At 44.1% G+C, this 27,112-nt stretch overlaps 9 protein-coding genes across 11 annotated transcripts; 4 read left to right on the forward strand and 5 right to left on the reverse strand.

The window, feature by feature from the left end:
- Positions 1-189: 189 nt before the first annotated feature.
- On the reverse strand, positions 190-4,963 carry msl-1 (male-specific lethal 1). The gene is made up of 2 exons (XM_017079902.4): positions 3,226-4,963; positions 190-3,165 (listed from the first exon to the last, which is right to left on the reverse strand). The coding sequence occupies exons 1-2, from the start codon at positions 4,576-4,578 to the stop codon at positions 1,192-1,194; spliced, it is 3,327 nt and encodes a 1,108-aa protein (XP_016935391.2). The 5' UTR covers positions 4,579-4,963; the 3' UTR covers positions 190-1,191.
- Positions 4,964-5,564: 601 nt separating this feature from the next.
- Positions 5,565-6,832, forward strand: LOC108014003 (protein TIPIN homolog). Its single transcript, XM_017080016.4, has one exon. It carries the CDS (start codon positions 5,803-5,805, stop codon positions 6,727-6,729), a length of 927 nt encoding a protein of 308 aa, XP_016935505.3. The 5' UTR covers positions 5,565-5,802; the 3' UTR covers positions 6,730-6,832.
- Positions 6,833-6,887: 55 nt separating this feature from the next.
- Positions 6,888-11,879, reverse strand: LOC108013922 (protein SERAC1). The gene is made up of 4 exons (XM_017079928.4): positions 11,494-11,879; positions 9,025-9,571; positions 8,268-8,964; positions 6,888-8,207 (listed from the first exon to the last, which is right to left on the reverse strand). The coding sequence occupies exons 1-4, from the start codon at positions 11,571-11,573 to the stop codon at positions 7,144-7,146; spliced, it is 2,388 nt and encodes a 795-aa protein (XP_016935417.3). The 5' UTR covers positions 11,574-11,879; the 3' UTR covers positions 6,888-7,143.
- A 1,081-nt stretch (positions 11,880-12,960) lies between these two features.
- Positions 12,961-15,624, forward strand: LOC108013973 (RUS family member 1). The gene is made up of 4 exons (XM_017079992.4): positions 12,961-13,432; positions 14,028-14,818; positions 14,879-15,221; positions 15,279-15,624. The coding sequence occupies exons 1-4, from the start codon at positions 13,366-13,368 to the stop codon at positions 15,338-15,340; spliced, it is 1,263 nt and encodes a 420-aa protein (XP_016935481.2). The 5' UTR covers positions 12,961-13,365; the 3' UTR covers positions 15,341-15,624.
- Positions 15,625-16,207: 583 nt separating this feature from the next.
- LOC108021253 (H/ACA ribonucleoprotein complex non-core subunit NAF1) lies at positions 16,208-18,201 on the forward strand. 2 transcript variants are annotated; one of them, XM_017089870.4, is made up of 2 exons: positions 16,208-16,468; positions 16,525-18,201. In XM_017089870.4, exons 1-2 carry the CDS (start codon positions 16,327-16,329, stop codon positions 18,135-18,137), a joined length of 1,755 nt encoding a protein of 584 aa, XP_016945359.3. In that variant the 5' UTR covers positions 16,208-16,326; the 3' UTR covers positions 18,138-18,201. The 2 variants fall into 2 exon arrangements, with proteins under 2 accessions (XP_016945359.3, XP_016945360.3); XM_017089871.4 differs by having other exon boundaries at positions 16,528-18,201.
- LOC108021254 (uncharacterized) lies at positions 18,155-20,670 on the reverse strand. Its single transcript, XM_017089872.4, has one exon. It carries the CDS (start codon positions 20,472-20,474, stop codon positions 19,191-19,193), a length of 1,284 nt encoding a protein of 427 aa, XP_016945361.4. The 5' UTR covers positions 20,475-20,670; the 3' UTR covers positions 18,155-19,190.
- A 342-nt stretch (positions 20,671-21,012) lies between these two features.
- Positions 21,013-22,319, forward strand: LOC108020929 (RWD domain-containing protein 4). Its single transcript, XM_017089352.4, has 3 exons — positions 21,013-21,229; positions 21,290-21,399; positions 21,721-22,319. Exons 1-3 carry the CDS (start codon positions 21,122-21,124, stop codon positions 22,145-22,147), a joined length of 645 nt encoding a protein of 214 aa, XP_016944841.2. The 5' UTR covers positions 21,013-21,121; the 3' UTR covers positions 22,148-22,319.
- A 194-nt stretch (positions 22,320-22,513) lies between these two features.
- Positions 22,514-23,674, reverse strand: Jwa (PRA1 family protein Jwa). 2 transcript variants are annotated; one of them, XM_017089356.4, is made up of 2 exons: positions 23,434-23,674; positions 22,514-23,376 (listed from the first exon to the last, which is right to left on the reverse strand). In XM_017089356.4, exon 2 carries the CDS (start codon positions 23,335-23,337, stop codon positions 22,711-22,713), a length of 627 nt encoding a protein of 208 aa, XP_016944845.1. In that variant the 5' UTR covers positions 23,338-23,376; positions 23,434-23,674; the 3' UTR covers positions 22,514-22,710. The 2 variants fall into 2 exon arrangements, with proteins under 2 accessions (XP_016944845.1, XP_016944844.1); XM_017089355.4 differs by having other exon boundaries at positions 22,514-23,379; positions 23,434-23,673.
- A 471-nt stretch (positions 23,675-24,145) lies between these two features.
- Faf2 (Fas-associated factor 2) lies at positions 24,146-26,947 on the reverse strand. The gene is made up of 3 exons (XM_017089351.4): positions 26,497-26,947; positions 25,087-26,151; positions 24,146-24,791 (listed from the first exon to the last, which is right to left on the reverse strand). Exons 1-3 carry the CDS (start codon positions 26,617-26,619, stop codon positions 24,585-24,587), a joined length of 1,395 nt encoding a protein of 464 aa, XP_016944840.1. The 5' UTR covers positions 26,620-26,947; the 3' UTR covers positions 24,146-24,584.
- Between the last annotated feature and the right edge of the window lie 165 nt (positions 26,948-27,112).

The raw sequence follows: 27,112 nt of genomic DNA on the forward strand, positions 1-27,112 counted from the left end.
TATATTACAAATAACCGACTTAACACCTACTGAAATGTACAAATCGAAGGCGAGCTGGGGATTGCATTTCCACCGGACGTTGGCAGGCTCCATATTAGTGCGACAGAAAGTCAAACAGAAGACGTTCTGAACGAAAATCAGAATTCTATCAGAATTTATGGTGCCTTTGGGGCCAAACAAGTTTACAGCTTGGAAATCAGGTTTATATTTATTTTTGAATTCTTGTTTGTGTTTTTCAACGGTTGTTTTTGGTAAAACATAAAACAAGTTAAAAGAAGTTAATAAAATAAAACAATGCGTTAAATGTAAAATTTGATGACTCTAAGCAGACAACAACACATACAATTTTTACATACAATCAAACCCACAAAAAAGGAAATTATCAGAGATATACCTGAGTAACTCTTCGCAACACACTCGTTGTCTGCATTAGAAAATCATCAAGACATAACATAGTATAAATAAAGAAAAAAAAATTAATAAAAGCTAGGAAAAAAATATTTAAAAATAGAAGTCTACGAATTTCTTTATGTTTCGCCAAAAAAAAAGCCCATTGAACATTATATCATTTCGGTTTCGTTATTATCACTTCAGTACGGGCGATCTTAAAGGGGATAAAGCTGAGATGGATTATCCGATCTAACTTAGCGAGTGAAATAGATTAAATGTTTTGTGAGACTAATTATGTAAATTTGAAACAAGCTAGAGCGAAACTCTTTAGAATTTCAACAGATTGCAAGACGGTAACTAAAACTAATCATTTCCAGACCAGGCGACGGAAAATACAATTAAAAAATTGGAAAATACTTTAGCTGCACTGATTTTAACTTTTACAATTCCATTTAATATCAAATAGAATCTTAATTGTTTAAATAATCATTTACAGAATTTATGCGATTATAATTTACAAATTGATAGATCTACAAAAATAAAAACAAGTTTAAAAAGTTCCAGAAGTCATATACATATATGTGGAACCATATATACAAGAAGTATCGTCTGATCTGGATTATATGACATCTTGACGATCTCTGGGATTCGTTACTGTTAACTCTGGTGCATTCACTTTACGCTTATGAAATAATTAAAAATTACAAAATGAAAATCATCAGTATGGTAAACGCAACGTCCTCAGCCCAACCGCCACTCATTAGCTCAACTTCCATAGCAGATCTCCCAGAAGCGTCCTGGCTAACGATTCTTCTGGCGCTTGCGTCGCTTGGGAAACACGTAGGAGGAGTGGTTTTCTTGATGCCTCGCCTCGGCGGCTGTGGTGGGCAGCTTTTTGCTGGCCAACGTTGCCACCGGCTCAGCCATTGCCTTGGACCTTGCTATGGAGGTTGGCGCTTCGACAGCATCCACCCAGGCGACGCCGAAATCGTCCCGTGCCTCCATGTTGACCATGTTTTCGCCGAAGGCTTGAACAGTCACCTCGTTGACGAATTGAATGCCTTCAATGTCCTCGGGCAGCGGGTAGAAGGTGGACGTGGGCAGCGGATCCAGCGCAACCAACACCTCGTCTTGGTTCCGACGCATCCTTAGCCCCTCGAGCCGTATTTGCTCTTTCATGTAACGTGCATCCCGGCACTTGCGATCGATCTCATCCTTCACATACTTTTGGTGCCGCCGCTCGAAAGCAGCATCGCTCAGTTGTTCTAATTTACTTTTACTTGAACTGGGCTGCACTGGGACATCCTGCCACTTAGGAATCTCCAGACTAGGATTATCCGCCAAGAGCTCGTCGGCCTCTTCCAGGAAGAACTCGTTGTCACAGTGGAACTCCTGATCCTCCCACGTTCTCGTGGTGTACGGAAAGGTGGCGGTTCGGAATATGGACTTGGATTTTCCCGATCTCGCAGTTGCCTTGCTGTAAGTGTGGGGTGAACAATTGTTTAGGGGTTTTCTGGTCGTTGATGCGCTGCTGCTAACACTGCTATTGGACTGAGGTGTCAGAGGAGTGGCTATTTGTTCAGCTGCCTTGGATTTGGATTTTGACGCAGAAATTTCCGGTTCCATCGAGGATGTGAGCGTGGGCTGCGGCGTAGAGCCGGGCGTAGGTGTCGTCGACGGCGTTGGCGCTGGGGTTATTGTGGTAGAGGATACTGGTGCACTGGGTGGTGGATAGATTAGGTTTGTGACTGTTCTCTCCTTGATAGGCTTTTTAAGCGCAACTTGCGGCAGCTGACTCTGGCTAAGGAGCTCCTTTTTCAAATGTTCCTGCAGTTTGCGTTTAACTGTCTCCACGTGGTCTATGTCCTGATCTTGGTTCGGAGACTTTTCCGAAGTGATCCTTTTATCATTGACCAACGCTTGTTTCGAGATCTTTGTCTCGAGCCCCGGGTCTTGATCAGTGTTCTTGTGTTTTCGTGCATCGAACTGGGCGGATGAGCTATTCCTAATGCCAGAGAACATCTCATACTGCCTGATCTTAACCTGCAAACGCTGCTTTTTCACGGGATCAGTTTGTGTCTTGGTGGACTGATGGTTGGCTATACTTTTTTGAGCAGGAGAAGCTTTTGTGTCAGCGGTGTTGGCCTTGGGCAACTTAGTTTCCCTAACAGATGGACTTGGAACAGCAGCTACCTTGGGTGCTACCGCTTTTAACAGCTGCTTGGGTGCATCCTCCGGTTGCATTTTAAGGACTTCTTTCTGCTCCTCGCGTACCTCTTTCTGCTGTTCCACGCGAGCATCCTCTTGACGATCCTGTCGCTTATGCTCCTTGGGTGGATCGTGCGGTTTTAGCTCCGCCTTGGGAACTTCCTGCAGCTTTTTTATTGCTTTCAGTTCTTCTGTGGCTCCATCCTGATGCTCCTCCTGCTCCTTACGTATTTCCGCCACCTTCTTGCCCTTTTCCATCTCCTCCGCCGCTTCCCGCAGGAGAAGCAGGGCTTTCAATGCAGTTCCTGCAATCTTTTCTTCCTCGATTCTCTTTTTTTCTGAGACGATCTTGACGTTGTCCACCTCCATTTGGTCACTGGTCTCTAGTTCCTGATCCAGTTGTTTTTGATCGTTCTCCAGTTGCAGCAGCTTTTCAGCCTTCCAGTCCTGATGCTCCTCCTTCCTAACCTCCGCATGTGGCAGAGACTTCGGCAAATGATTGGGGGTTGAGTGTGCCGAAGGCGCCAAGGCCTTCTCCTCCGTCGTGTCCAACTCCATAGAGCTTATCTGCAAGATTAGGGGTTTGCTTGACATATTCTTATGATTGATGAATCTCATCAAACTCACCTGATTCTGCCAGAGATCGTCCTCAGTTCGAAAGTGTGCATCTGAATTAGTGTCCAACGATTGAGTATCCTCGTCGTCTTCATCGTCCTCCTCACTATCTTCCTCTTCATCCGAGTTCTCCTGATCTTCTTCTTCTTCATCGTCTTCCTCCATATGGCCGTTAGCATCTACAGTTTGTACATGCTCTTCCAATACCACCATCTCCTCGGTAACCACCTCCATTTCAATGGATTCCAAAGCATCGTGGAAAATATCGCCCCCAACAACTTCTTCAGTTTGCACTTCTTGCATTTGTAGATGGTCGTCGTCTTCAGGAAGATGAACCTCCTCCCGAAGATGGTCTTCCTCTCCCGGGAGTTGAACCTCCTCCCGAAGATGGTCGTCCTCTCCCGGGAGTTGAACCTCCTCCCGAAGATGGTCGTCCTCCTGCTGCAGCTGCTCCTCTTGCGTCTGCATCGCCTGTTCTTCCGGCTGGTCCGAATGCTCCTGGATGTGATGCTTGGAGTCCTGATTCATACGCTGCAGGATGAAGGTGCTCACTTTTTTGCCATTAAACTCGCCGCGGCCTTTGCTCTCTGAGCGCTTGCTGCTTGGCAGGTTCGTGACCACTCCAGCGTGGTGGGTCACCGCTGGAACTTCCTCCACATGCAGGCTCCTGGGCTGCACCTCCGCCAGTTGCGGTTGGACATCTATGGTCTGAGTGCATTGTTCCCGCTCCCTGATCACAGTTTGCGTCTCGGCATGACAGCGGATCGGTCTCTGCTGTGGGGCAGCAGGTGGCAGTGAGTGATCATCGTCGTCGTCGTCATCATCGTTTCGCCGCTGGTTCTTCCTTCGCAGTTGCTTGCGCAGATCCTCATTGGCTGCCTCCAGCTTGGCGACTGCCTGCTTTAGTTCCTGATTCTGCGCCAGCACCGCGCCCATCCTGGCGCTCTGATCGTCCAGTTCCTTGTCCTTAACCGCCAGACTGTCCGTCTGCTCCTGCATCAACTTCAAATGGAGCACAATCATACGCTTCAGGTTGTTGTTCTCCACGATGAGGGTGACCATATCGGCGCCGGCACCCACTGATCCGCCGGACGAGGGTGGCGCCATGGCCCCGCCCCCCATCTGCGGCTGAGCAACGGGCGGAGGAGGTGGCGGCATTGGTTTGCGGTAGCAAGCACCGCCGCCATGGCTATAGCCGTACTGCTGGCGCGCATAACTCTTGCCGGGATGCTGGTGCGGATGCTGCGGCTGATTGGGATGACCGCCGTGCAGATGCCTCTGGTAGCCACGCGACGGATTGTGATGATAGGGCGCATCCGAGTAAATGGCCCGCTGTTTGAGCGGCCACTTGAACCGCTTGTCCATGGCGGTCGAATTGAATCGCGTGCCGTCGGTCCTACGATCTCATAGTTGGCCAAACGATTTTGTTTTGTTTTGGTTTCGCCTGCTTCGCTTGGGGTGCACACAATCTTCTGCAGCTGATACGCCGTACAATGCGTAGAATCCCGATTCCGATTCCCACCACACTTAATTTTCTTCGCTCGCCCTTAGCCAAAGAACCGCTCTTTTTTCGGCCTGGTATTGATGGTTTCAGCGTTTTAAACGTGGCGTTCTTATCGCACGTGGTGACCACATTTAGGCAGCGATTTGTCGGTTCGTGTTTGCACGTTCTTTTACCGCTTTTTCCACAATTATCCGCAAAATGTAAACTCGCCCCGAAAAATGCTCTTGGAAGTATGGCGTTTTTGCTAGCGTTGCCAGGCCTGGTTTCCAGGGTTGCTTTGGAGTCCTAGAGATGGGACTTGCTCGCGATGTGCACGAAAATCACGACTTGGTAATAGCAATTCATTTTTCACGAAACTGTACTATTTATGAATAAATTAAACAGTTTTTGTCCATAGTTTTAAGAGACAACAGCTCAAAATAATGGTTTAAGTAATAACAAAGGTGAATCACTCTTATTGAACTTCAAATGCAAGAAAAATCTTACTCTTCCCTTAATAAATTATGCATGAGTATAAAAAAATTATAATGTCTTACAATGTTTTTGTTGATCTTTAAAACAACTCGATGCCATGGGCTCTTTGTATTAAAACTTTATCAAAATAAAATTTTTTTTTGATGTGTAGTTAGGTTAAGGTTAAGATTAAGTTATTTGTATAAAATAATAGGTTGTCAAGCCATAAAAACTTTTTAAACCTCTAGGGGTAGACTTTTTTCTTTTAATATTACCCATTAATAAAATAAATAGTCTTGAATCGTGCATGGAAAATACGTCACGCACCCATCTCTACTGTCTGTTGCCACCAACGCAAAAGCCGGGTAGCTGTACAAATTTCTTTCCCTGCCACCCACTGATGAAATGTACTCCAAACTAAACCAAATAATCATGAAAATTGTCCAAACAGTTATGTAATGTGAAAAAGAAAAGAACAAAGAGCCATTCGGTTGGCAGCCCTGTAACTTATGCAAGCGTCGCCTGCGAATGACAGACTTGAAAGAAGAAGAAAATGGCGGCAAAATTTTGTTAGATTCTTTTGTTGTGGTTGAGTTTTGTTTTCCGCCCTGCAATTTCCAATAAACTAGTCCATGGCATCCCTATTTGGCGACGATGGTGTGGATGACCTCTTCAATGACAATCTGGCCACGGACCCGGATCAGTTGCCCAGCGATGGGGAGGGCGAGAAACTTTTTGCGGACGACGAGGAAAATGCCGGAGAACCTGGTAGTCAGGATGCCCAGAAAGTGGAGCCCAAGAAACGGGCGGTGAGGAATCCCCGACCCCGGCTCACGGTAGAGACACTTCGTGGTCCCCGTGGAATCCAGACCATCGAGGATTACTTTAAGGACATAAAGTTCAAGGGCAAGGGGTATGAGAAAACCGATCTCGACGAGGTGATGCGCCGCCTGCAGCACTGGGGTCATCGAATGTATCCCACATACACCTTTGACGATGTGCTTAACAACATAGAGCGGCTGGGCAAGAAGAAGCCACTGCAGGTGCACATGACGCGTTATCGTCTCGGTCAGCTGGAGGATTTGCGTGCCCACGAGGCGGAGGCCATGGATGAGGGACAGGATGATCAGCCGGAAGGTGCCGGCGATGAGCCCTTCGATGAGTTTGATGCGCTGCTGGGCGAACAGATAGCCATGTCCAGACTGGCGCCACGCACCCCGCACCAGAGGAAAATGTCCACTGCCTCGAGCAACAGTACGATGGCCACTCCCTCATTTTCTCGAGGCAATGCTGTGATGTCCACGCCATACTCTGCTGTAGATGCTCCCACCTTCGATCGCAATGGAGCACCGGTGGCACCAACGTTCGATCGCAATGGAGCTCCCTTGGCTTCGCTGGACGTCAGTGACTATGGCCAGCCGCTGCCTCCTTCACAGCCTCCGACGCCAGCGGCCAAAAAATTGTCTAACGAGCAGATGGCCAGGATTGCTGAGAACCGGAGATTGGCACAGGAGCGACTAAAGGCCAAGAAGCTCCAGGAGGCTCAGAACTCTAGTTAATGCAAGGCAACTTGGGCACCAAATAAATATATATAATATAAGAATGTTATTTTTGATAAGAATAATCTTTTAAAATAAATGTATTTAATACTTTTTTAAATAACTGAACTAAATTCTAATACACAGTCTATTTCCGGCAAATTAAAAGATATTCTTGATAGTGTAAAACATGTATGTATTTTTATTAGAACGTTTAAGTCGAAGACCGAGCAAAATAAATTAGGATTTAGGTGTAAGAAGCTACATGGAGTGCGAGAGTATTTACAAAGATCTGATAATGATGGTGATGCGTCGTATCGAAAAGCAATAGCCCCTATTAAGAGCTCTGCTCAGTCTGGGCAAATACATTACAAGGCTCTTAGACTAATCGGGATACTATTAAGGTACTGGCGTGCAGCGGGATGGTCACCCACCCTAAGTGCTAAATCTTAGAGCGACTCTGGGCAGCGATTCAAACAGACCCTTGGCTCCCTTTATTAGGATAGCCACGATGTTCATGAGCACAACATCTTGACTTGGAGCGACTTGCGAATGCCCATCCTGATCTTTTGGATCTGATTTCTCCTTGATGGCCTCCCGGATCACATGCAATAGTCTCTGATACAGAAAAGATTGCCTGTAAATCGGCTTGGAGAGACTCAGGTGGTCATCCTTCAGCAGATAGAAGTCCCCGAAATCTATCTTAGAGGACTCCTCCGTGACAATGCGTAGTGGGAATTTAAAAGTGGTCAGCATGGTGGGAGATCCTTCCGCCACACTGACAACTTTCACATGGCGCAGAAACGTGTGCAGGCAACCCATAAATCGGCGATGCATCTCCAACAATTTCGGCGAGTTCTCCTCCATTTCCTTAACCTCAATGGAGGGCGATAGTATCATCTGCATGTGCTGCTTCCATTTGGCAATGGGGGAACCCCGGTGTGGAGTACCCAAAAATACAATGCCCTTGGTATTCTTGGCGAGCTGTTGGACCTTCGGCTCCTGGGAGTCCAGGGATTTGAGCAGTATCAGCTTGGTTAGCAGGCCGCCCATGGAATGTCCTATCCACACAATCGGACGATCGTTGCCAACGTCCGAAGCGGAGATCCTCTCGAGCAGAGTGCTGGCTCTCACATCAATGTGACCCTGTCCCTTTTCACACGGGCAGTATTTTGTAAAGTTGGCAGACCACTCTGTGACCGCTGAAGTGTAATCTATACCGAGAATCCTGGAATCTGGATAATCATCGGGCAGCCATTCCATGGGCCAGCAATTTGTGTATTCCTCACAGGTGTCCTGGTTGCGCCACTCACTTCCGCACACGCTGAATTTTCCGACACACTCTTCGTTGGCATTTAGCGGAACATCCGGATGGACCACCTCCCAATCAGAGTCCAACTCGGCTTCGTTTCGCAGGGTCTCCACGAATTCCTTGGTGGCTGCATCGCTTATGTTCAGTCGCTGTTCCTCCACTTTTTTACTGGCTTTCAAGACAGGATCTTAAGTTGAAAAAAGAGCGAGTTAGTTAAGGACAAACAAGGGTTTATATTTAAATGTACCTTTAATTGCTTCCGTCTTGGGGCTTGCGTTGCCATTTTTGGACACATCGGTAGCTTGTCCGGCTACCAATGGCTTGCCCTGCTCCTTCTTTTGCTTGCTGCCATTAACTCTCTTCTGTTCGCCCACCAGGAACACATCATCCGTTTCACTGGTGTAGAAGGCATTCTTTCCATAGAGACCCAACTCCGTGGGCTTCCTGTCGCGCTGCCGCCAGGTGATGAAAACCCCTCCCAGCAATCCGTGGACAAAAACAATATCCGCCTTGGGCTTCCTGCGGGTGCGAACTCGCGGATGCAGTGGATAGACATTCGGTGGATATGTGCACTGGTTGGGATCGTCGTGATCCAGATTGGCCATCGTCTTGGCAGAGATCACCTGCAGTCGCAGATCGGGGCACTGTTGCCACTCGGCGAGGGCTCCCACCCAACCGGATGAGAAGAAATGTTCTACAGCATCGGGGACTAGGGACATATTGGCCAACACCTTGCAGAGAGTCGAAAGAGTCTCGTTGTCATCGCTGAAAATCTTTCGCAGCTCCATGAGGTGCACAAGGCCTCCGTCCCTTATGAGCCTGGCCGAAGCCTCGGGATCCTTGGTGATGTGGTGCAGGAAGGAGATGATTTCCTTGAGTAAATCCGTGTCGGCTGTGGAAAGAACAATGGTCTGCTCCTGGGTCAAGTATTCGTGGATGTCCTCCTGCAGGAAAACGGCAATGTTTTAGTATAATAGAACAAATCGTGATAGAAGTAGACTTACAATGGTATCCTGTTCGGGGAAGTATTTGCTAAAGAAGTGATCCACGCAGGACATGGGTCGCAGTCGGGCCAACATCACGTGGAGCTCCGAGAGGAGCATCTTTGGATTCTTGATGCAGCCCCTCCGATGGACGGGCATGAACCAGCGTGTGTCGGCATTACAACGGGCCAATGAGACGGCGGTGCGAGCATCGCAGATCTGGGCCAGATGCCGGAAGTCCCAGTCCTTCAAATGATCCATGCAGATGAGCTGCTGGACCGCCTTTAGGCGCTCCGGCTGGCTGCCAGTTTGGGCAATGTTGAGAAGTCGCCAGGCCACCGAATGCTTGGCCGCCTTCCACCATTTCCCAATCGGATTGATGATCACGCTGATCCACTTCTTCTCGTCCTCCTCCTTCTGCTTCAACTTTCGCATGGACTCGCGGTAGATGTGGTACTTGATGTAGATGTACTCGGCGCGCCGTTTGTCCGGCTCCGGAGATTTCTTGTCCACATACTGTGAGAGGAAGCGGCGAACCTGCGGCGACTCGTAGAGCAAAAAACCAGCACTGAAATTGGGAATACATAAAATATGTGTTAACTTAAATGTTGTAATTGAGTTTTGTAGCGGTAATTAGTTATTTAGTTTTAAATTCATTAAAAATGAATTAGTCATTTTAAATTGGAATTAGATTTTAATTTTAAAAACGATTTTAAAAAATAGTCAGTCAAATATTATTTTGAAACGATTTCGATATTTATTTTTTAATTTCCACTCTTACTTATTTTTTAATAACTATTTACAATTGTCATTACCGCTGCCGACAGTTTGTTTTGTTTGTAAAATAAACAATTATTTATAGTTTGTTGTTGTTTACAATTTGGTTTGTTTGCTTGTACTTAAAGTGCGCTTCAATGTTAAAACCTCATAAATATTTTTAAGTTTTTATATTTAATTAATTTATAAATGAAATTAGATAATTTTAATTCTACAATTTAAAAGGATTACGGTATGTGTTGAAGTCTTTTTATTTTTAAACCCTTTTTATCTATTATCTTAACTTCCGTTTTATACTAGGTACATGTTGTTGTTGTTTTCTTTTTTGATTAATTGACCTTAACAACACCTTAACAACAACACCTATCGATGCCAACTATTTGTTATTGAGATAAACGTGAGATAAACAACAACAACGTAATCGAAGACTAGTTTGTTTATTTTTAAAAAAGTGGGCGCGTCACCTCCATGTGCAAAGGCAACTATTTCATTATACCATCCCCCAAAAGTCCCAAACAAACAAGAAAAACAATATTATCACCTGTGATAAGAACTATAAGTTCGCGTGGGGTTCTCGTAAGTATTTGTAAAGTGCGCACTATTATGGCGCCATTTTAGTTTTGGCAACCGGTATTTTTTTCAGTGTGTTTCTTTTTTTTTGGGGGGCCTTGAACAGCTGTTCACGCACACGATGAATAAGAAGCAGAGGCAAAAACAAAAAGTTTGTCATCTTGCTATCTCACTTTTACAAAATCGTACGTTTGTTTTGATCGTGTTTTGGTGAGAAAATAAAAGAGTCAGGCTATATGGCGCTTGTCAAAGACCATGTAAATACTCTACAAAAATGTAATTTGATAAAACTATAGTTTTCCTTACTAATAATTCATTGAATGAAGGGATCAGTAATTTTAAAAAAGTTTTATTCAAATCAAAGTAAGTTATAATAATATAATTCCATACTTCATATTTAATATTTATACAGAATTTATTTATCCAATAAATTATACGAAAGATATTAATATCTTAAGTTGATAAGAAAAAAATACTGTGAATTGCGCAAATCAATTGAATATTTTTAACTTTCATTGCTATGATTATTGGTAAAATCGCTTCTTATCAACTTTAAATTCATACATATATTTGAAGTCACACCACCGAAAACCCTTTTGTTTGTCAACCGTTTACCATTAACTGTTTTTAGCTTGTGGCCTGATTATTCATCGCGTAATTTGTTGTAAACAAATGACGTCACATGTGCGCCTGTTTGGCATAGGGAATGCGGAAAACAAGATCTGTTGTTGTTATTGTTTTTCTTGATATATACGTATAGTATATCTAGATTGTACGACTTATTGTGGCGCCATATAAAATAAGACAAAAAAAATAGAGAAAACGTGTGCGGACGAGCCCCCTAAATCAAAGTAATCTCTGTAAATATTGTAAGTGAATCAGTGAAAGGTGTTTTTCTATATTTTCCTTTTCTTGCGACACAGATGGAAAAATTGTATGACTAACAATAATATACCTTTCTATAGGTAATAAGATAATATGTAAAATTTATATTTTCCAAGAATTAAATATTAGAATAAAATTGGTGATATTACATTCGGTAAGTTTGCTTTTCTGAGTGCTTGCGACCTGTAGCAGCTGTTTCATCAACTGTATTTGTTATGGTTTTCTTGGGTTGTTATGGCGTGATTCGGATTTACTTACGCAGTAAGGAGGCCCACTCCTCCAAGGCCCACTAGCTTGGGATGACGACGCAACTTGGACTTGAGATCCTCCAATGACATTGCCTGGTTTCGGTTGGTTTTTATTAGTGTTCCTTTTCTTTTTTGTAGCACTCGGCTCACACCAACGGGAATTTGTCTTTCGATCGGCTGCCAAAAGTTTACTCAGTTTCTCACACTTTAAATTTAGACGATTGTATCACACACTGGGCCCTACTAGTTGTATCACTGGGGCGTTTGTTGTTTAGCTTTATAGCTGTCACTTGGAACTTTATATAGTTTGTGGTTTGCTTTTGTTTGGTCTGCTGAGCTGTTATTGCTGGCGAACCTTTCGGGACGCTCCTTTTTATAAACTTATCCGTTGGTGAGACCGTTTGCGCAGTGTGACCCAAATTGCGCTCAGCTGACGCCATTCACAGCGAGACGTGAACAGCTGATGGGAACGGAAGGGGAGTGGTGTTGGATATTCATGGGAGATGTGAAAAGGATTTCTGGGGGGTTTGAGTATTGAAGAAATCTCTTTTAAATTTAATCCCTTTGTTATAGTGTGTTTAGACTGCTAGCATCATTTTCGAAATTCTCAAAATTCGTGCGAGGCGTTTACACTGCATACTTTACTTTTAAATATTCGATTTCATAGAAAACTAACATTAAAACAAAGCGTTGCTGTTTTATTTCATAGAAACTACATTAAAATCAATCATTCATATTGTGCTACTTCTTTTACTACTAAATTTGCAAACATTTATCGCACATTCAAAACATGACATCATAAATATCCAAATATATATATCCACATGTTTTTCGCTGGAATGCCATTTGAAGTTCACATAAACAATAAGGACAAAGCCTAAAATTTGCTTTCTTTTTTTTTTGAAATCGTAAAAGACAATTTCTTTTACCTTGTCTATTCTATTCATCTTAAAATATATTTTGTTGTGTGTATTTTAAGAGGGAGATTAAGAGGCGTTGGCGTTATAAGAGCGAATGCAAAGTGTAATAAGAAAATAAAGAAAAACAAGAAAGAACGCTGTAGTCGGGCGACATAGCTGGTCAGATAATCCTTACTATGTTATTTCATGCTAGGTATTAGATGGTCGATAAGCTCGGTTTTTAAGAAAAGCGTTAAATTAGCGATGTTTTTAAAAATGAACACGGGTGCTTTTCATTGAGCTCAATGTTAATGTTAATGTTAAAATCTGGCTAAAATCCGTTAAAAAACTTCCTAAGTGCTAAAAAAAAGACACCGGAAAATGCTGGTGTATATAAAAAACATTTACATTTTTTCTGAAATTCTATCTTCTTTGAATCTTAATAAACTTAAAATCATAATAATGACTGTTAAAAAATTAAATTTTAAGTGTGACCATTTCTCCGGCAAAATGCAAACACCTCGCTACTACAGCACTCACAGCGAAACGCGGCCGCGCACAGCTGACTGATAAGAAAGGGGGAGGGAGTGCGGAAAATCGTTGGCGTGGGGAGAAGTTCTTTTTGGGGTATATTTATTTTGAACTACAATTAGTTGCTAGTATTTAATTGAAGCAGCCCCATCAGCTTGCTTGTAAAATGTCCTAGAGTTCGCTTTGCTACGCCGCGTTCACTGATTGTTTCGAGTTTAGTTGCGGTAGCCAATAAACCGATGGATTTTCGCGGACTTCTCGCCTGAGACAGACAGCCCGACGTCGGACATAAATAAAAAGCTGTGGGTGGTGCCAGGTGGGTGGTGTTCTGCTGCTGGAGCCCCCCAAAGAACCGCTTGGAGGGAAAATCGCCCGCCAGCCCCGGAAAGGCGATAAAACTTAATTTCCAGACAGAACCAATACACCACCGCAAGGCGAAACGCACAGGAAAGATGAAAATCCATTTTCGGGAACAGTACGGGAGGAAGGGTGAGGAAATCCTCTATGTGACGCCAGCAGGTGAGCAAATCGATCAAACCGACCAGCCAACAACACAGGCTTCCTATGGCAGCTATGGAACCAAATTTTTATAATTATGGAAGGAACTGAGCCTATCTTTATGTTAATCCATCACAAATCGTTCATATATAAGCTAATTTCCGAAGACCGTTTCAAGTGGCTATCTGCCACGTTGAAATTGATTATTTTTGGACTTACATGTTCCCATAGTTTTATTCTTAGCCTATGTGATATGGACGTTTCTTTAATCAAAGATTCCTATTAACTTTAATATTATTCTTATAAAAATAAAACAAATTATCATGACATCCCAAATTTGGATTCCAAATGTTATATTAATTTCTTATTCCTTTCATATAAACATTTTTTCGTTGAATTTTTTTTCCATTTACATTTTTTAAGCGCATTTTAAGATTGTAAATTGTAAAGCCAAGCCTTGATTGTGGTTAAGCTAATTTCACTTAAAGTATGTTTTTGCCATGCAAAAACTACAAAGTGTTTTTGAAAATACTCAAATATTAGTATTCTTCCACAGAGATTATAAAAAATTAACCATATTTTAAACAAATAATCACTCCTCAAATCGTAACTTCAGATCAGAGCAACATTGTGAGAGTCCCCCTACGTGGCGATAAGCTGGTGATCCAGGAGAAGTTCCTCCTTTTCCGTGTGCTGCAGAAGGTCTTCCTGCCCAAGGGCTATCCGGATAGTGTGAGCGAGGATTACGCGGCTTATCAGATTTGGGACACGGCTCAGGCGTTTTGCAGCACAATCTGCGGAACTCTCTGCACGCATGCCATCTTGAAGGGAATCGGCGTGGGAAGCGAGAACATCAATGCGTATTCCGCCACAGTCACCTGGATATTGAAGGAGGGCAGCGGACATGTGGGCCGCATACTGTTTGCCTGGTGGAAGGGCTCCCAACTGGATGTGGACTCAAAGAAATGGCGACTGCGGGCGGATTTCCTTAACGATCTGGCCATGGGCATTGAAATCTATGTGCTTCCCAAATATCCGCATTTCAGCACTCAAATCTTGTGCTGTTCCACCATGCTCAAGGCGATTGTGGGCGTGGCCGGAGGAGCTACAAGATCGGCGTTAACCCAGCACCATGCTGTGAGGGGCAATCTGGCGGATGTGGCCTCGAAGGATAGTTCGCAGGAGACGTGCGTGAATCTGGTGGCCTCCTTTGTGGGACTATATCTCCTCACGCTGATTAAGAGCCAGGCTGTTCTGTACACCGTATTCTACGTGGTGGTCAGTCTGCATCTGTACGCCAATCTCAAGGCGGTAAGAGCGGTTTGCCTGCGAAGTTTCAACGAGTCCCGGTATTTGATAGCTCTAGAAGAGTTCTTCAGGTCATCCAGAATGCTCAGTCCACAGCAGGTAAGTGGTCAATCTGTATTTGTATTACAAGTTTTTTAAACCTTTTAAAATGATTCTTAGGTAAATGCGATGGAGAGGGTCACAGTTGGAAAGACCGTTTCTGTATCTCTGAACATAAAGCTGGGACTGAGCGTAAAAAATCTGATTGACGAGTATAAAAGCAGCAGCATTATCGAAAACATTGTATCCTCTTTCGATCCCCATGAGCACTTCATCATTGCGGAGACAAAGAAATGTTTGGGCATATATTTGCACTTCGAAACGCGTCCGCAGGATGTGCTCAAGGCGTATTTCTTTGCCGTGTTTGCAGTGTCCTATCTGCAGGACAGAAATCAGATCAAGGAGAAGTACTGGGACATACAGACCAAGTGGCAGGAGTTCTTGGGGCTGGCGCAGCAGGAGGGTACGGATGGTTCTAATATACCCCATACCATTTAATAACATTTTTCATTACTTACAGGTTGGCTCATCCATCAGCATTTGCTATTGGTAGACGAATTCCGTTTGGACTGGAAGGTGTAGAAGGATGCTGACTTCGATGGCTTGACTTTAACCTGATTTGCTTGCTTTGACCTGAACAATTGATTTCATTCGGACATCATTATCATTCTCACATATCTCACATGGCTACCATAGAGCAAGAGCAAAAAAATTGATATTAACTAAGTGCTATTGATAATTACCTAGATTTAGCTTTGTGAAACTCGTTCGCACTTGAACATCTTCCAACTAACTCTGCCTTAGCACAAAGTAATGTTTGTAACCGATATTTGATAAGATATTTTACCCCTGCTTATACCCATGAATTTATCGGAAAACATTATTTCAATTACTAGCTGCTATTAGGACTAGATGGGAAACGGAAAGAAACACAACAATCTATTTTGTAAGGACTTATTGTAAGTATGTATTTCGATATTTCGAGAACCTACGTATGTTTTTAGATTATAAACAAGGAAAATCTCACAACGAACTACAAAAAAAAAACAGCTTCAATTGCATTCTGGACAAAAAATGTACAAAGTTTTAAGCTAATTTTTTGCGAAATGTGCAATATTATGTTAGTTATTAGCTTCGAATATCTAAGTTGGCGTCCACTTAAGCTTAACCATAATGCTTTCCATTTAATGCAATATATGAATTATGTGCATACCGTCTCACCACGCAAATGATTTTAATGAAACAAATGAATAAACAGAATTTTAAGAAAATTATAAAGTTGTTTGGGAGTTTTTATTTTAATTTTTAAGTTTTTTTAAATATGTTTATGTTGCCTAAGTTTGTGGTTTAAATAATCAAAATTATTTCAAAAATTTTAAACTAAAGCCGCGAATAGATATTTAGCTATTCGCCCCGGAACGTATAGTTTTTAAATTCTAGTGAATGGTCTTTTGTGCAGAGGAAGACAACACGTGCGCGCACTCAACGTGTATTTTGGTCTGTTCTGATTTTTGGTTCGATTTCTGTTGATTTCTATACAATCTGTGCCAAATTAAAGTTGAACAATTATGGAAAGTGAGCAGCCAACGGCTGGGAAATCCTCAACTTCAATTGAAGAACCCCAAACTATCGAAACACCCATTGAAACGGGGAAACATAATGCCATGGAAGGGGACTTATCAACAGATAAGGTGCAAACAACCCCCACGGGTAAGCTAACGAGCTTTTTATGCGATAAACACAATAAAGACATTGGTATTTCAAAGCAGAAACCACAAATGCAGTCGTAGTACCATTAGAAATGGAGCACCATGTAGAGAATTCGTCAGCCAATGAGTCAACACAAGTAAACGCATCGGTTTCTGTTCAGGAAAAGGTTTCAGATTCAGTTGAAAGGCGTGCAAAGGACCAACAGGTTGCAGGAATGGAGTGCGAGACATTGCCAGCTGAGGTGCCGTCAGGAAATCCCGGAGGAGAGCAGGAATCCCCTCAGGAAATGGATTGTGAAGCATCCGTAGTGGAGAAAACCGATTCAGCAACAAAAACCAACAACGCTTCGCCTTCTGAAAACCCACCTAAGCAACCAATTCCCCAAGTACATCCCGCTCCAGAGGCTAACAAAGATCCTCAACCAAGTGGCCTTAGTCTTTTGGCCGCCTACAGTTCCGCTGATTCGGATGTGGAGGAAGTTACCCCCGCCCACGATAGTGACAACGAAGTGGTTGAAGTTCCTGTGACGGACCCTGTATCCGCCACTGCCTATCGTCCAGTGGTGGCTGTTAGCTCGGGCGGCGAAAGCTCGGATAGCAGCAGCAGCAGTGACTCGGAATCAGGCTCAGAAGGAGAATACCTCACTGTACTTCGCAAGAAGATAGACAAGAGAATCAACACCGTGGATTGCGATGAGGATGATGAGGACTTGGATGAAGATGGTGCGGCATCGGGCCGACGACGTCAGCCCCCAAAAGTGCGGGGTGAAATGCTCCTCGATGAGCTGCCCCCAATTCATCAGCTGGAGATCACTGTACCTGAGGATGAATGCGTTGAACTGGGCAAGGTTCAATCCATTGTGGATCAGCTCGTTTTGGTTTCCGTACTGCCAAACTCCATGCTGTTCGATCTGGACACTGTTCTGTTCTTGGAGAAGGGCCGCAAGGTCCTGGGAGAGGTGTTCGATGTGTTGGGTCAGGTGGCGGATCCATTGTACTGCGTTCGATTCAACAGTAACCAACAGATCCTGGACAGGGGAATCAAAATTGGAGATGTGGTGTACTGTGCTCCGAAAACCGAACACACCCAGTTTGTGATCCTCTCCAAGCTGATGCAAGTGCGAGGATCGGATGCTTCGTGGGAGCACGACGTGGAACCACCTTCCCGCTATGTAGATTACTCGGATGATGACGAGGAAAGAGAAGCTAGGCAGGAGCAGAGAAAACGCCGTCAAAGGGATCGTACGAACTCTACAGACTCGGTGGATACAGTTACCTCGGTGGCAACAACGGCCACGGAGGCCTCTTCAGTGGCTCCTCCACCACGCCAGCGCGGACGTCGCGGGCAGAGGGAGAGCTTCAGGCAGAGTCAAAGACCCACCATTTCGCAGAACAACCAGAACCAGTCCCGAGATGAGCAATACAACTACCATCCCAGCTATAATCCGGGTAGCTGGCACTCCAACTACTATCAGAACTACCATCAATCAGCGGCCAACTATAACATGCCGCCGCAGCAGCCTGGCATGCACTTCCCAGTGCCAAATTATGGCTATGGAATGCCCTACGCCATGCCGCCGATGTACCCTCACATGTACCCGCCACCACCGCCCTTCGCCCCGCCCCCACCAACCAATCAGCCGCATCAGGGACAACCGCCACCCAGCTAGAGAGAGTGGCGAGAAAATTCTGTGAATTATTTTTATTATTCCAATAAAAAATCTCCTTATTCAATTTGCGTGTGTTGTTAAAAATGTGTTTGGGTTGTTCGATAAAATGCATGAAAGGTTCATTACACTTGTATAAAAAGGTACTTAATCTGTGTGGGATCATTAAATATGGTTTACAGGTGTAAATATATACGTATATAACTAGGTCTACAATATATGTGTACCTGGCTTTGCTTATTATCATACAGCAGGAAGCACTAAGCGACCGAAAACAACTTCAATGTGTATAAATATGCTTGCAGGCTAATCTAAAATATATATAAATTTGTTTCTGTGCGTACGTGTGCACTTTGTATATATGTATATCCGGGTTAACAACAGTTGCCATAAGCGAAGACTTGGATTTAATTGCTGTAAGTTTTCTTCAACTGCTGAGCAACCACAAAATATTTTGATTGAGCTTATTCGAGCAACCAAACAAGTGGACCGGGAGTGGGAAGTGCCATTTCCAGGACCACGTAGGCACGTGAGAATGTGACAATAAAGGGAGGAGCATCACGATCCGCTCCAAGCTATTTACATTACAACAATAAAGTAAACGAAACAACAATGCAGGCCGGCATGGGTTAATTTTCGTTGATCAATAATTGTTGGTTCGGAAAGTAATCTTTGGATATATCGGTTGTATTAAATTGGGCAAGGATTCGGGATCTTTAATTTACTTATACCAAATATTCGTTGTATCACGATAAACGCCTTTTAACGTTTCATTATATCTTAGAAAATTGAATATTTGTTGTATATTTCTATAATATGCTTGTCAATATCGAACTAATAATGCTTTTGTTAATTACTTTAAGATTTTTGGCACATTTCTTTTTTGAATATATAAAACTTGATATGATTTTTATGTTTTCCCAAGTAAAAAGAGATGATTCAAGATTACTTTTCGCTACTAAGTTGTTTTGAATTTGTACAAATTAACCCATCCCAATGCGGGTAACAATAAAAAAATTTCGCTGCTTGGATTTCTAGTGCTCCAAACTCCAACTTTTAAAGATTTTTTATCTGATGGCGAGGTTTGAGCAAGACCACCACCGCTGTTATGTTGTCCTGCGAATCTCGCTCCTTTGCAGCCTCTATCAGTAGTTTGGGAATGTCTTCCAGCTTCGTTGTGGGATCCGCCAGGGACTCGTAAACGGTTTCGATGATAAAGGACTCTGGTACATGGTCCCACAGGCCATCGGTGCCGAGTACAAGAAAGTCGTGAGCCTCGCTTAACTGAACGTCGACGAAATCCGGCTCCGCGATTACTGCCTCCAAACTATAGTCACCAATGGAACGGGCCACGTTCAGGATGCCATTAACCCGCCACTGACCCTGGGCATGGAGCACAGTGCCGCCGGCTGTTTCTATTCTCTTGCGCTCATCTGGATTCTCTGGCTTGTGCGGTTTCACTAGCTGCAATTGGGTTCTTTTGCCCACCAGAAGAGCCATGGAATCACCCACCCAGGCTATATACAGCTGATCCTTGGTGATTAAGGCACACACGCTTGTTGTGCCGCTGGTGATCTTCTTCTGGGTAAAACGCTCGTCTGCCAGCAGAAAAGCCGACTCGAAAGCATTGCGATAAAAGTCTGGGGAGGAGTCTAGTGGATCTGACTGCGCCTTAAGTTGATCAGCCAATATCTGGGGAAGTTGGCTGGTGACATAACTGGCTGATAAAGAACCAGAGTGACCATCAAAGACGCCAAAGAAACGAGTGCTTTTATCCGACAATCCGTACATCTCCCCAAATCGGTCCAAGCAAACACATCGGTCCTCCATTTTCCTGGGTTTGTTCTTTACAGCAGCGGATGCGTGCAGGGGCTCCTTAACCAGGTGGCACTCGTTGTTTCCGAGCACTTTCTCATCAGCGTAGTCCTTAAGGCGCTCCATCTCAGAGTTGTCGGTGAGTTTTAGGAGGAACTTCTCTAACTCACTGGCCACGAACTTCTGCAGCTTGAGGAGATCGTACTGCGGCGGACCCTCTACGGTGACCTCGCACTCCTTGGCGAAGCACAGATCCTGCTCCAGCTGTTGCGTGGATCGGTGGAGCAGCTTCAAACGGAAGTGCTCCGGACAGCCGCGAGAGCCCAACTGCTGCCAAATGGCTGCGACCAACTCAGCATGACGCTCCTCGCTGGACACCTTGTACGTGTCGCTGGACGTGCGGGTTACACAACTCCGGCTGGGAACCTCCTCGCTTACGGCTGCCTTCTCCGCCGTAGTGGCCAGAAATCGCTTGAATTCCACCAAATGCGCACATTCCGACGCGGGAATCGCATCTGTCGACATACTTTTCGCGGGGTACCCAGTTACCCAGTTGTTGCTGCCACTGCTAATGACGTCGCACGATCATGTGTTAATCAATTTTAATTGTTGCTCAACGATGATTCACCCGCGCACTTTGCATTTTATGTGTTTTTATGTTGTTATTGTTTGCGTTCTTTTATGTTGTTCTGCGAGCTGAACTGTACTGGCTCGATAACACTGGGTGACTTAAGTGACTGTGCCTATCGGAATAAATCTAGGCTGTTCACACCACGTCTCATTCGCTTCCATCCGTAATGGGTTTTACCATTCTCAATAAAAGACAATATTTATTTTTGACTTGATTTATTGTACACATCAATCTTTAAAATACCATTTTTGTTTATTTCCATTTATATCAATTTTAATAGCCAAATTCTCTTAATATAAACAAGGAGGTATGTTTATTAAAAATTATGATTCTTGTGAAATGTAAATCTGAAGGTGGAAACCGAGTGCAAAAGTGGAAACAAGTTATAATTTGGATGTTTAAGCTGCGGCAACACTACCGGTGCCCAGCTGATTGTTGCTGTTGCTTTTGTTTTTGTTACAAAACGTTTTTGTGATTTTTATGTTATTTTAAACAAAAAATGATACAGACCCTTAACATAAATTGATAAAAATAAGACACAATGTCCACACCACTGGAACAGCAAACGGATGAACGCGAGGCGTTGCAGTCGATTTACGAGGGCGATACAAACTTTAAGGAAATAGACAGCGTCACATTTCAGTACAAAGTAAGCCACATGGATAACATATTTTCTACAAGCATTTATGTTTAATTAATTCTATTCTAGTATGGTGAAGAGGACAGCTACAAGTCTTTTCTGGTAGAGCTAAAATGGGGCGAAAACTATCCCGATGAGGCGCCAACGATCAATATGAATACATTTTATAATAGAAATCTGTAAGTGGTTTAGTATTCCCCAAGAAACTCCCAATTCCAATGTGAAAAAGCCATACGAAACTTATGTATGTTCCAACTATTAGAGCCTGACTATGATATTATGCCCATTATTTGTTATATCAGGATTTAACGAACTTGTTACCACTACATTGGGACTTCAATATTAGTTTTGATCGTTTAGGCCCGATTTATCATTGGAAGTACATACATAGAAGGTTAAAAATAGATAAACTGTAATGGATGCCTTTGGCCCATACGTACAGATTTTATAAAACTCACTCTTATTTATACCTTTGCTAATTTTCTGATTCTACTTTATAGACTGCCCGCTGTCAAGGAGGAGATCCAAACCGCCCTTAATACGGAAGCTGCTCAATGGTTAGGCTGTGGCATGACCTACACCCTGTTTGAATGCCTTAAGGACAACCTCGAGCAACTGACCGCCGCCCAGCCCGAATCCGCACCCACCATAGTAGCCGTAGACGAGGGCGTAGGTGCTCTAAAAATCTCCGATCCCAGTGCCGATGCAGATGCTAAGAAAAAGGAGCCCAAGAAGGAGCACTTGACCAAGGCGCAAAAGCGCCGGCAGTGGGAGCGAACCGATCACAAAGGTGATCGCGAACGTGGCTGGGACTGGGTCGATCTCGTCAAGCATTTATCGCAGACGGGTGGAAAGCATGATGATGCTCCAACTGCCGCTGAAATTGCAGCGTCCAACGCTCCAGCTCTGCATCCCCTGAACAACTAGAAACCCTAATCATTTAAGTGGAGAAATCAACAACGAGAAAACTTAAAATCGAAATCAAAAGCCAATACTATTTTTAATGTGATCAGATAATGGCGAATTAGCGCAAGCAAGTCTGTCATGAAACCCAGAATTATGTTAATTAACTATTAAAAGGTTAAAACTTTTGATTAAATTATGAGTGTGTTTGCTGATAGTCCCCATATCCATGGGAGGAATTTGTTTTAAACTGTTATTCAATGCGGAAAGGGAATTTCACAATGAGAAAGCCGTTTTTGTTAAATAAATTGGGATGGATCAACAAGATAACTTCTTAAAAGGTTGGCCCTTATAGATAAGATTTTATGCCCAACCCAAAAAGTGAGTGAATTTCCTGGGAAAACTTTATTGACATTTAAGAGCTGCGTATATGGATAATAAAATCATAGTTCAATACAAAAATAAAGATCAATTCGATTATAATAATACAGGGATTTTGTTCTGCAAAGATCAACATTGACAAGAATTACTAGCGATAAAAACGTTATATCCAATTGCGACAAACCGGTCTACATATATGGCTGAGCCTAATTAAACACCCCATCGGCGCGAACATTTAGGGCATCCAACAGGGAACCCATGGGCGTGGAGGGAGCAAAGCTCTCGATGCTGTTGGTCAGCTTGTTCTTAATGTTTCGCAATCGCAACGAGGCGTGGATGAAGGTCACCGCGCTGGGCAGCAGGACGGTGAAGGTAGTCAGGAGCACGGCGTTGAGGAGATGAAGGAGAAGATATCCGCCGAGGAGAGCTCCAGCCAGGATGTACCACTTCTGCTGGGCATTCTGCTCAGCTGCATTGGCATTTCCTCCGGTCAGACGACTGGCGATGAAGTTCTTCTTGGACTTGGCACTGAAGAACTGCCAGATCACGGCGATAATCAAAGCCTGAACCAGCAGACCAGTGATAATCTTCGCCGGATTGAAGAATATCATCAAAGCGTAGATGGTAAGGAAGAGTAGAAAGTAGTTGGTCTGATAGTACAGCAGATTCTTCACCACTCGGTTGCCCCACTTTTCGAAGTCCTTCAGATTGGGCAGCTGGAATCGAGCCGATCCCAGGATGAAGTCATCGAGGGTGCGGAGAGGTGGCAACTGAAGATTGCCGGAGAGGGCGGCCGCAGCATCGCCCACAGAGGAAGTCGAAGGTGCCGACATGGTCTTTGGGTTTTTACGGATGTCCTGGTAGTTCTTGACCTGCTGGTTTAGCTTTTCGTAATTGGTTTGTCGTAGGCTGCGTGCAATGTTGCGAACCTCATCCACGTTGAGCAGATTAGAAGTAAATTGCCGAATCTTCGGCCGCAACCCGGAGTTTCCTGATTTTTCGCTCTTCCCGGGCAGCAGACGTGTCCTCTCGTCGGTGGTGAACCAGTCGTAGTTGTCTTCTTGGTCACTATAATCGTCCGTTCCCCGAAATTCCAGCGTAAATCTTTGATTTTCACACGACTTTTTGGTCGTGACAATTCGTGCTGACTAAGAAGCTATGTATGTATGACTATGGGAATCTAGAGATGGGATCGAGCTTTCTGTCGTGAGTGCGTAATAAATAATTGTATAACTTATTGAATTGTTTTGACTTAAAATTGAAATGTATCGATTCGGTACAACCAAATTGTCACATTATTTATTTGTCAAGCTAAAATTTATAATTTGTTTCAATTTCATTCTTGTTAGTTGTTGAGACGCGTGAGTCGTTCGTAATGGTTGCAGTTAGGTAGCACATCACAAAAAAGTATCGATAATTTTGAGCGATGACGTTGCCATAGAAATATTCAAATTTATAATTTAGTTCTTAGATAACGAAGTTTCTAAATTAAATGTCATTTACTTTATTACCCAATTAATTATTTTTGAATAACAAATCAAAGAGTTGTATTTCTTTTTTCAAAAACAATGGATTCGGCTTAAGTAGTATCTATACAACTACATTTTATTAACTGTCCCGTGTTGATTTGAACGCTATCACTTAAAAATGATTATTTATAACTTCAATTTATTCAATTCGACCACATTCAGATTAAATTCAAATTCTTCGTCAAATAACACGATTCTGGCTCTATTTTGGTTAAATAGGCGGAAGTATAAGTACAGCTAGACATAACAAAAAACCTTAAGTGAGGGGAAACTAAAAATGTGGCTTACGGAAATTATTCTGGAAAAGACTTTTACTCATGTGTGAATGTTTGAGGGAGGAACGGGTGGGTGGTGGTGGTGCGTAGATTACAAGAGAATCAACCTAAACATTGTTAAACAATTATTTATATTAATATTCATGATTAAATTAGGAATAGTTTCTCTGCTTATCCTCCGACTTGGACGTTGACTACTTAAAACTTGGTTCAAGTTTTGGTAATGCGTTGCAGCTGGTAACACGATGGTGCTCTCATTTGTAGGTGGTGGCTTGGTTACGCTTCCAGATCGTTCACGAACAGCACCTCGCGGTTCTTGAGTCCCACGTCCTGGAGGCTCTTGTTCAGCGTCTGATTGGCTGTGTCTGCTCCTTCGGCGGCATCCACGTCTGCCTTCGAGTAGAGCACCCGCTTCGGAAAATTCGTTGTGATCTCAAACTCATCCGGGGAATCGGGATGGCAAAATAGATAGTGATATACGTCCTAAAAATAAATAGTGGTAGTGTTATTATTTGAATTCAAAGTTGCTTCGCATATTGTTCGGCATTGTGGATCAAGAATTAAATCGAGAAAAATTCAATTTGTTAGGTCATGCAAATTCTGTTGAATCGAAACATTTTTTAAACAAAAAAACGCCTGACAACATTTAAAAATAATAAACAAAATGTGTAATTCAGCTTTAAAATGGCTGAATAAACACTTGCTCAAGCCGATAAGATGATGAGCAATTCTATTTGGTTTACTCTTCGATGAGCAATCCGAACTAATTCTAGCTTACCAGCACCGAATCCGTCTGGTTAAAACGCCGCTCGAGGCGTGTTCCACTGGGCAGCTTGAAGACAACTGCAATGGAGCCGACTGCATCCGCTGCCGGTTCCGATGGCACCAGGTTGGCCAGTTCAATCTTTTGTCGGGCAATCTCCTCCTTGCGCAGCTCCACATCGCGGCGAGCCCGCTCTACGGCTTCCTCCGCCTGGCGCACGGCATCCCGCTCCCTTTGCCGTTGACGCTCCTTCTCCTCGTCCGCCAGCAAACTCTGCTCGTAGGCCTCGTCCTGCTGTCTCCTTAAAGTCTGGGTGAAATTTCGCTCCAAGCGATCCGCACGCGCTTGACTCAGCCACACCTCGTTGGCGGACGTCACCGACTGGAGGCGACGGAGCAGCTCCTCGGGCGTGCAATCGCCCTCGAAGCGTCCAACGATCATCATGCGGTTCGCACGTAGACTGATCATCACCATCAGCGGGTAGCTGCGCACCGTGATCGACTGCATCACCCGGTAGCCCTCTGGCGTGGCCACATCACAACCCCACAGCAGGGTGTGTGTGTTAATGTAGTCAATGACCGATCTCGACGAGAGCGTGTTGCGGCAGAAAGAGTCCACATCGGGGTTCTTGGCGGGATCCTTGTGCAGGTAGACGATCAGGAAGCGAAGCTCCTGCTTGGCATCATTCAGGGCCTGGGCATAGGTGCCCTGGTAGAAGACTGGGTGCTCGGGATACCTCTCGTAGTACTCCCTGATAAACTTCATCACATCGCCCAGCGGATCTGTCACCAAGCGAGCTTCGTTTCCGCCGCCCAGGTTCACAAACGCACTGACAATGCTCGTCAGCGTGGAGTAGAAGTACTGGAACACGAAGTTTATCATGTAGCCAAGGATTCCGGTGATGCTGCGGGGTATTGGGCCACTGGGCACCCGGCTGACTGTCCGTCCGCCGGGCATGTTGGCGGAGAACACCTGCTGCAGGAAGCGGTCGTTGATCACAGCGGGCGCTCGCACATCCGTGGAGGCGGCGAACATAGTAGGGCGACCCTCGCGGATATTAAGCTGCTCCTGGAAGGCCACCTGAAAAGGGAAAGAAGGCCAGTTTGAGAAGCCAAAAAACAATTTTACAGTCGTGGTCGGCATTAAAGTCAGAGTTTGTAAACTAAAAAAAAAATAAAAAAACAAACAATGACTAAGCTATTAAAAAACAAAACAATAGTACTATGTAAAAGTTATGTTATCCAAAAGTCTAGATATATAAAAAAACTGAATGATGGTGGTAAGGTCCGGCATGATGTAAATTACGTTCGTATAGTTCAGTCTTAAAATCCCTTAAAAAAATATGATCACTTTTTGCAGTGAACACTGTATGCCAACCGACTCTTTTATTCCGACCGCGACTGTGTCATATAAACATATGCATACCTCGAGATCCCATTGGTGTCTGATCAGGACGTCGCGGCACACGTTCATGTCCTCGATGCCGGTAAGGTCCTGGAACTGGAGCACCTTCTCCGTCTGTTCGTTGGTTAATCCGTCCGCTTCCATTTTTCCAGCAGTTGAAGGCCTCCGTTTCCCAGTTGTTGTTGTCTTCTACGCAGTGTGTGCGTGTGTGTGGGTGCCAATTGGCTGTGGCCGTCTCTGTGGTGTTGTTGTAGGCTGGCGCTGGCCTTTGTCCAGGGGCTCAACCGTTGCAGCGGGGGGAAGGGGATGAGTTGCGTGGTCACTAAATGCTTCTACTGGTCGCCAGGAATCATTTCAAACGCACGCCAAACAGCCTCACTACAGAGTCTTTAACATTTCTCGGCAATTTATTTCTTTTTCGCAGGTGATTGCTTGCTCTTCTTCTTGCCTTTCTGCCAATGATCCGATGATTTTGGTTGTGAATGACTAGTGTGACCGCACTCGCCGACGCTTTCACACTGCGACCGCAGCGGCTGCTGCACATGCGAAATGCCCACTAACAATTTATCTTCACTTTACTGAAAATCCGGGTTATTTCCTTTTGATCTTAGCTTTCGTAGCGTTAAAATACAAAACA

The sequence above is a fragment of the Drosophila suzukii genome, chromosome 2L (genome assembly GCF_043229965.1).
Source record: "Drosophila suzukii chromosome 2L, CBGP_Dsuzu_IsoJpt1.0, whole genome shotgun sequence".
NCBI classification, from domain to species: Eukaryota; Metazoa; Arthropoda; class Insecta; order Diptera; family Drosophilidae; genus Drosophila; species Drosophila suzukii.

Excerpts from the sequence above, each read along its gene's own strand:
- LOC108013922 (XM_017079928.4), bottom strand. The coding sequence starts at position 11,573 with ATGTCATTGGAGGATCTCAAGTCCAAGTTGCGTCGTCATCCCAAGCTA. Across the intron at positions 9,572-11,493 it reads GGAGTGGGCCTCCTTACTGC|TGCTGGTTTTTTGCTCTACG; the intron begins GTAAGTAAATCC and ends TCCCAATTTCAG. Across the intron at positions 8,208-8,267 it reads CAAGACGGAAGCAATTAAAG|ATCCTGTCTTGAAAGCCAGT; the intron begins GTACATTTAAAT and ends TTTCAACTTAAG.
- LOC108021253 (XM_017089870.4), top strand. The coding sequence starts at position 16,327 with ATGGAAAGTGAGCAGCCAACGGCTGGGAAATCCTCAACTTCAATTGAA. Across the intron at positions 16,469-16,524 it reads GGTGCAAACAACCCCCACGG|CAGAAACCACAAATGCAGTC; the intron begins GTAAGCTAACGA and ends GGTATTTCAAAG.
- Faf2 (XM_017089351.4), bottom strand. The coding sequence starts at position 26,619 with ATGGAAGCGGACGGATTAACCAACGAACAGACGGAGAAGGTGCTCCAG. Across the intron at positions 26,152-26,496 it reads GACACCAATGGGATCTCGAG|GTGGCCTTCCAGGAGCAGCT; the intron begins GTATGCATATGT and ends TTCCCTTTTCAG. Across the intron at positions 24,792-25,086 it reads ACCAGACGGATTCGGTGCTG|GACGTATATCACTATCTATT; the intron begins GTAAGCTAGAAT and ends ATTTATTTTTAG.
- LOC108013973 (XM_017079992.4), top strand. The coding sequence starts at position 13,366 with ATGAAAATCCATTTTCGGGAACAGTACGGGAGGAAGGGTGAGGAAATC. Across the intron at positions 13,433-14,027 it reads CCTCTATGTGACGCCAGCAG|ATCAGAGCAACATTGTGAGA; the intron begins GTGAGCAAATCG and ends TCGTAACTTCAG. Across the intron at positions 15,222-15,278 it reads GGGGCTGGCGCAGCAGGAGG|GTTGGCTCATCCATCAGCAT; the intron begins GTACGGATGGTT and ends CATTACTTACAG.
- LOC108014003 (XM_017080016.4), top strand. The coding sequence starts at position 5,803 with ATGGCATCCCTATTTGGCGACGATGGTGTGGATGACCTCTTCAATGAC.
- msl-1 (XM_017079902.4), bottom strand. The coding sequence starts at position 4,578 with ATGGACAAGCGGTTCAAGTGGCCGCTCAAACAGCGGGCCATTTACTCG. Across the intron at positions 3,166-3,225 it reads ACGATCTCTGGCAGAATCAG|ATAAGCTCTATGGAGTTGGA; the intron begins GTGAGTTTGATG and ends CTAATCTTGCAG.
- LOC108021254 (XM_017089872.4), bottom strand. The coding sequence starts at position 20,474 with ATGTCGACAGATGCGATTCCCGCGTCGGAATGTGCGCATTTGGTGGAA.
- Jwa (XM_017089356.4), bottom strand. The coding sequence starts at position 23,337 with ATGTCGGCACCTTCGACTTCCTCTGTGGGCGATGCTGCGGCCGCCCTC.
- LOC108020929 (XM_017089352.4), top strand. The coding sequence starts at position 21,122 with ATGTCCACACCACTGGAACAGCAAACGGATGAACGCGAGGCGTTGCAG. Across the intron at positions 21,230-21,289 it reads GCGTCACATTTCAGTACAAA|TATGGTGAAGAGGACAGCTA; the intron begins GTAAGCCACATG and ends ATTCTATTCTAG. Across the intron at positions 21,400-21,720 it reads ACATTTTATAATAGAAATCT|ACTGCCCGCTGTCAAGGAGG; the intron begins GTAAGTGGTTTA and ends TCTACTTTATAG.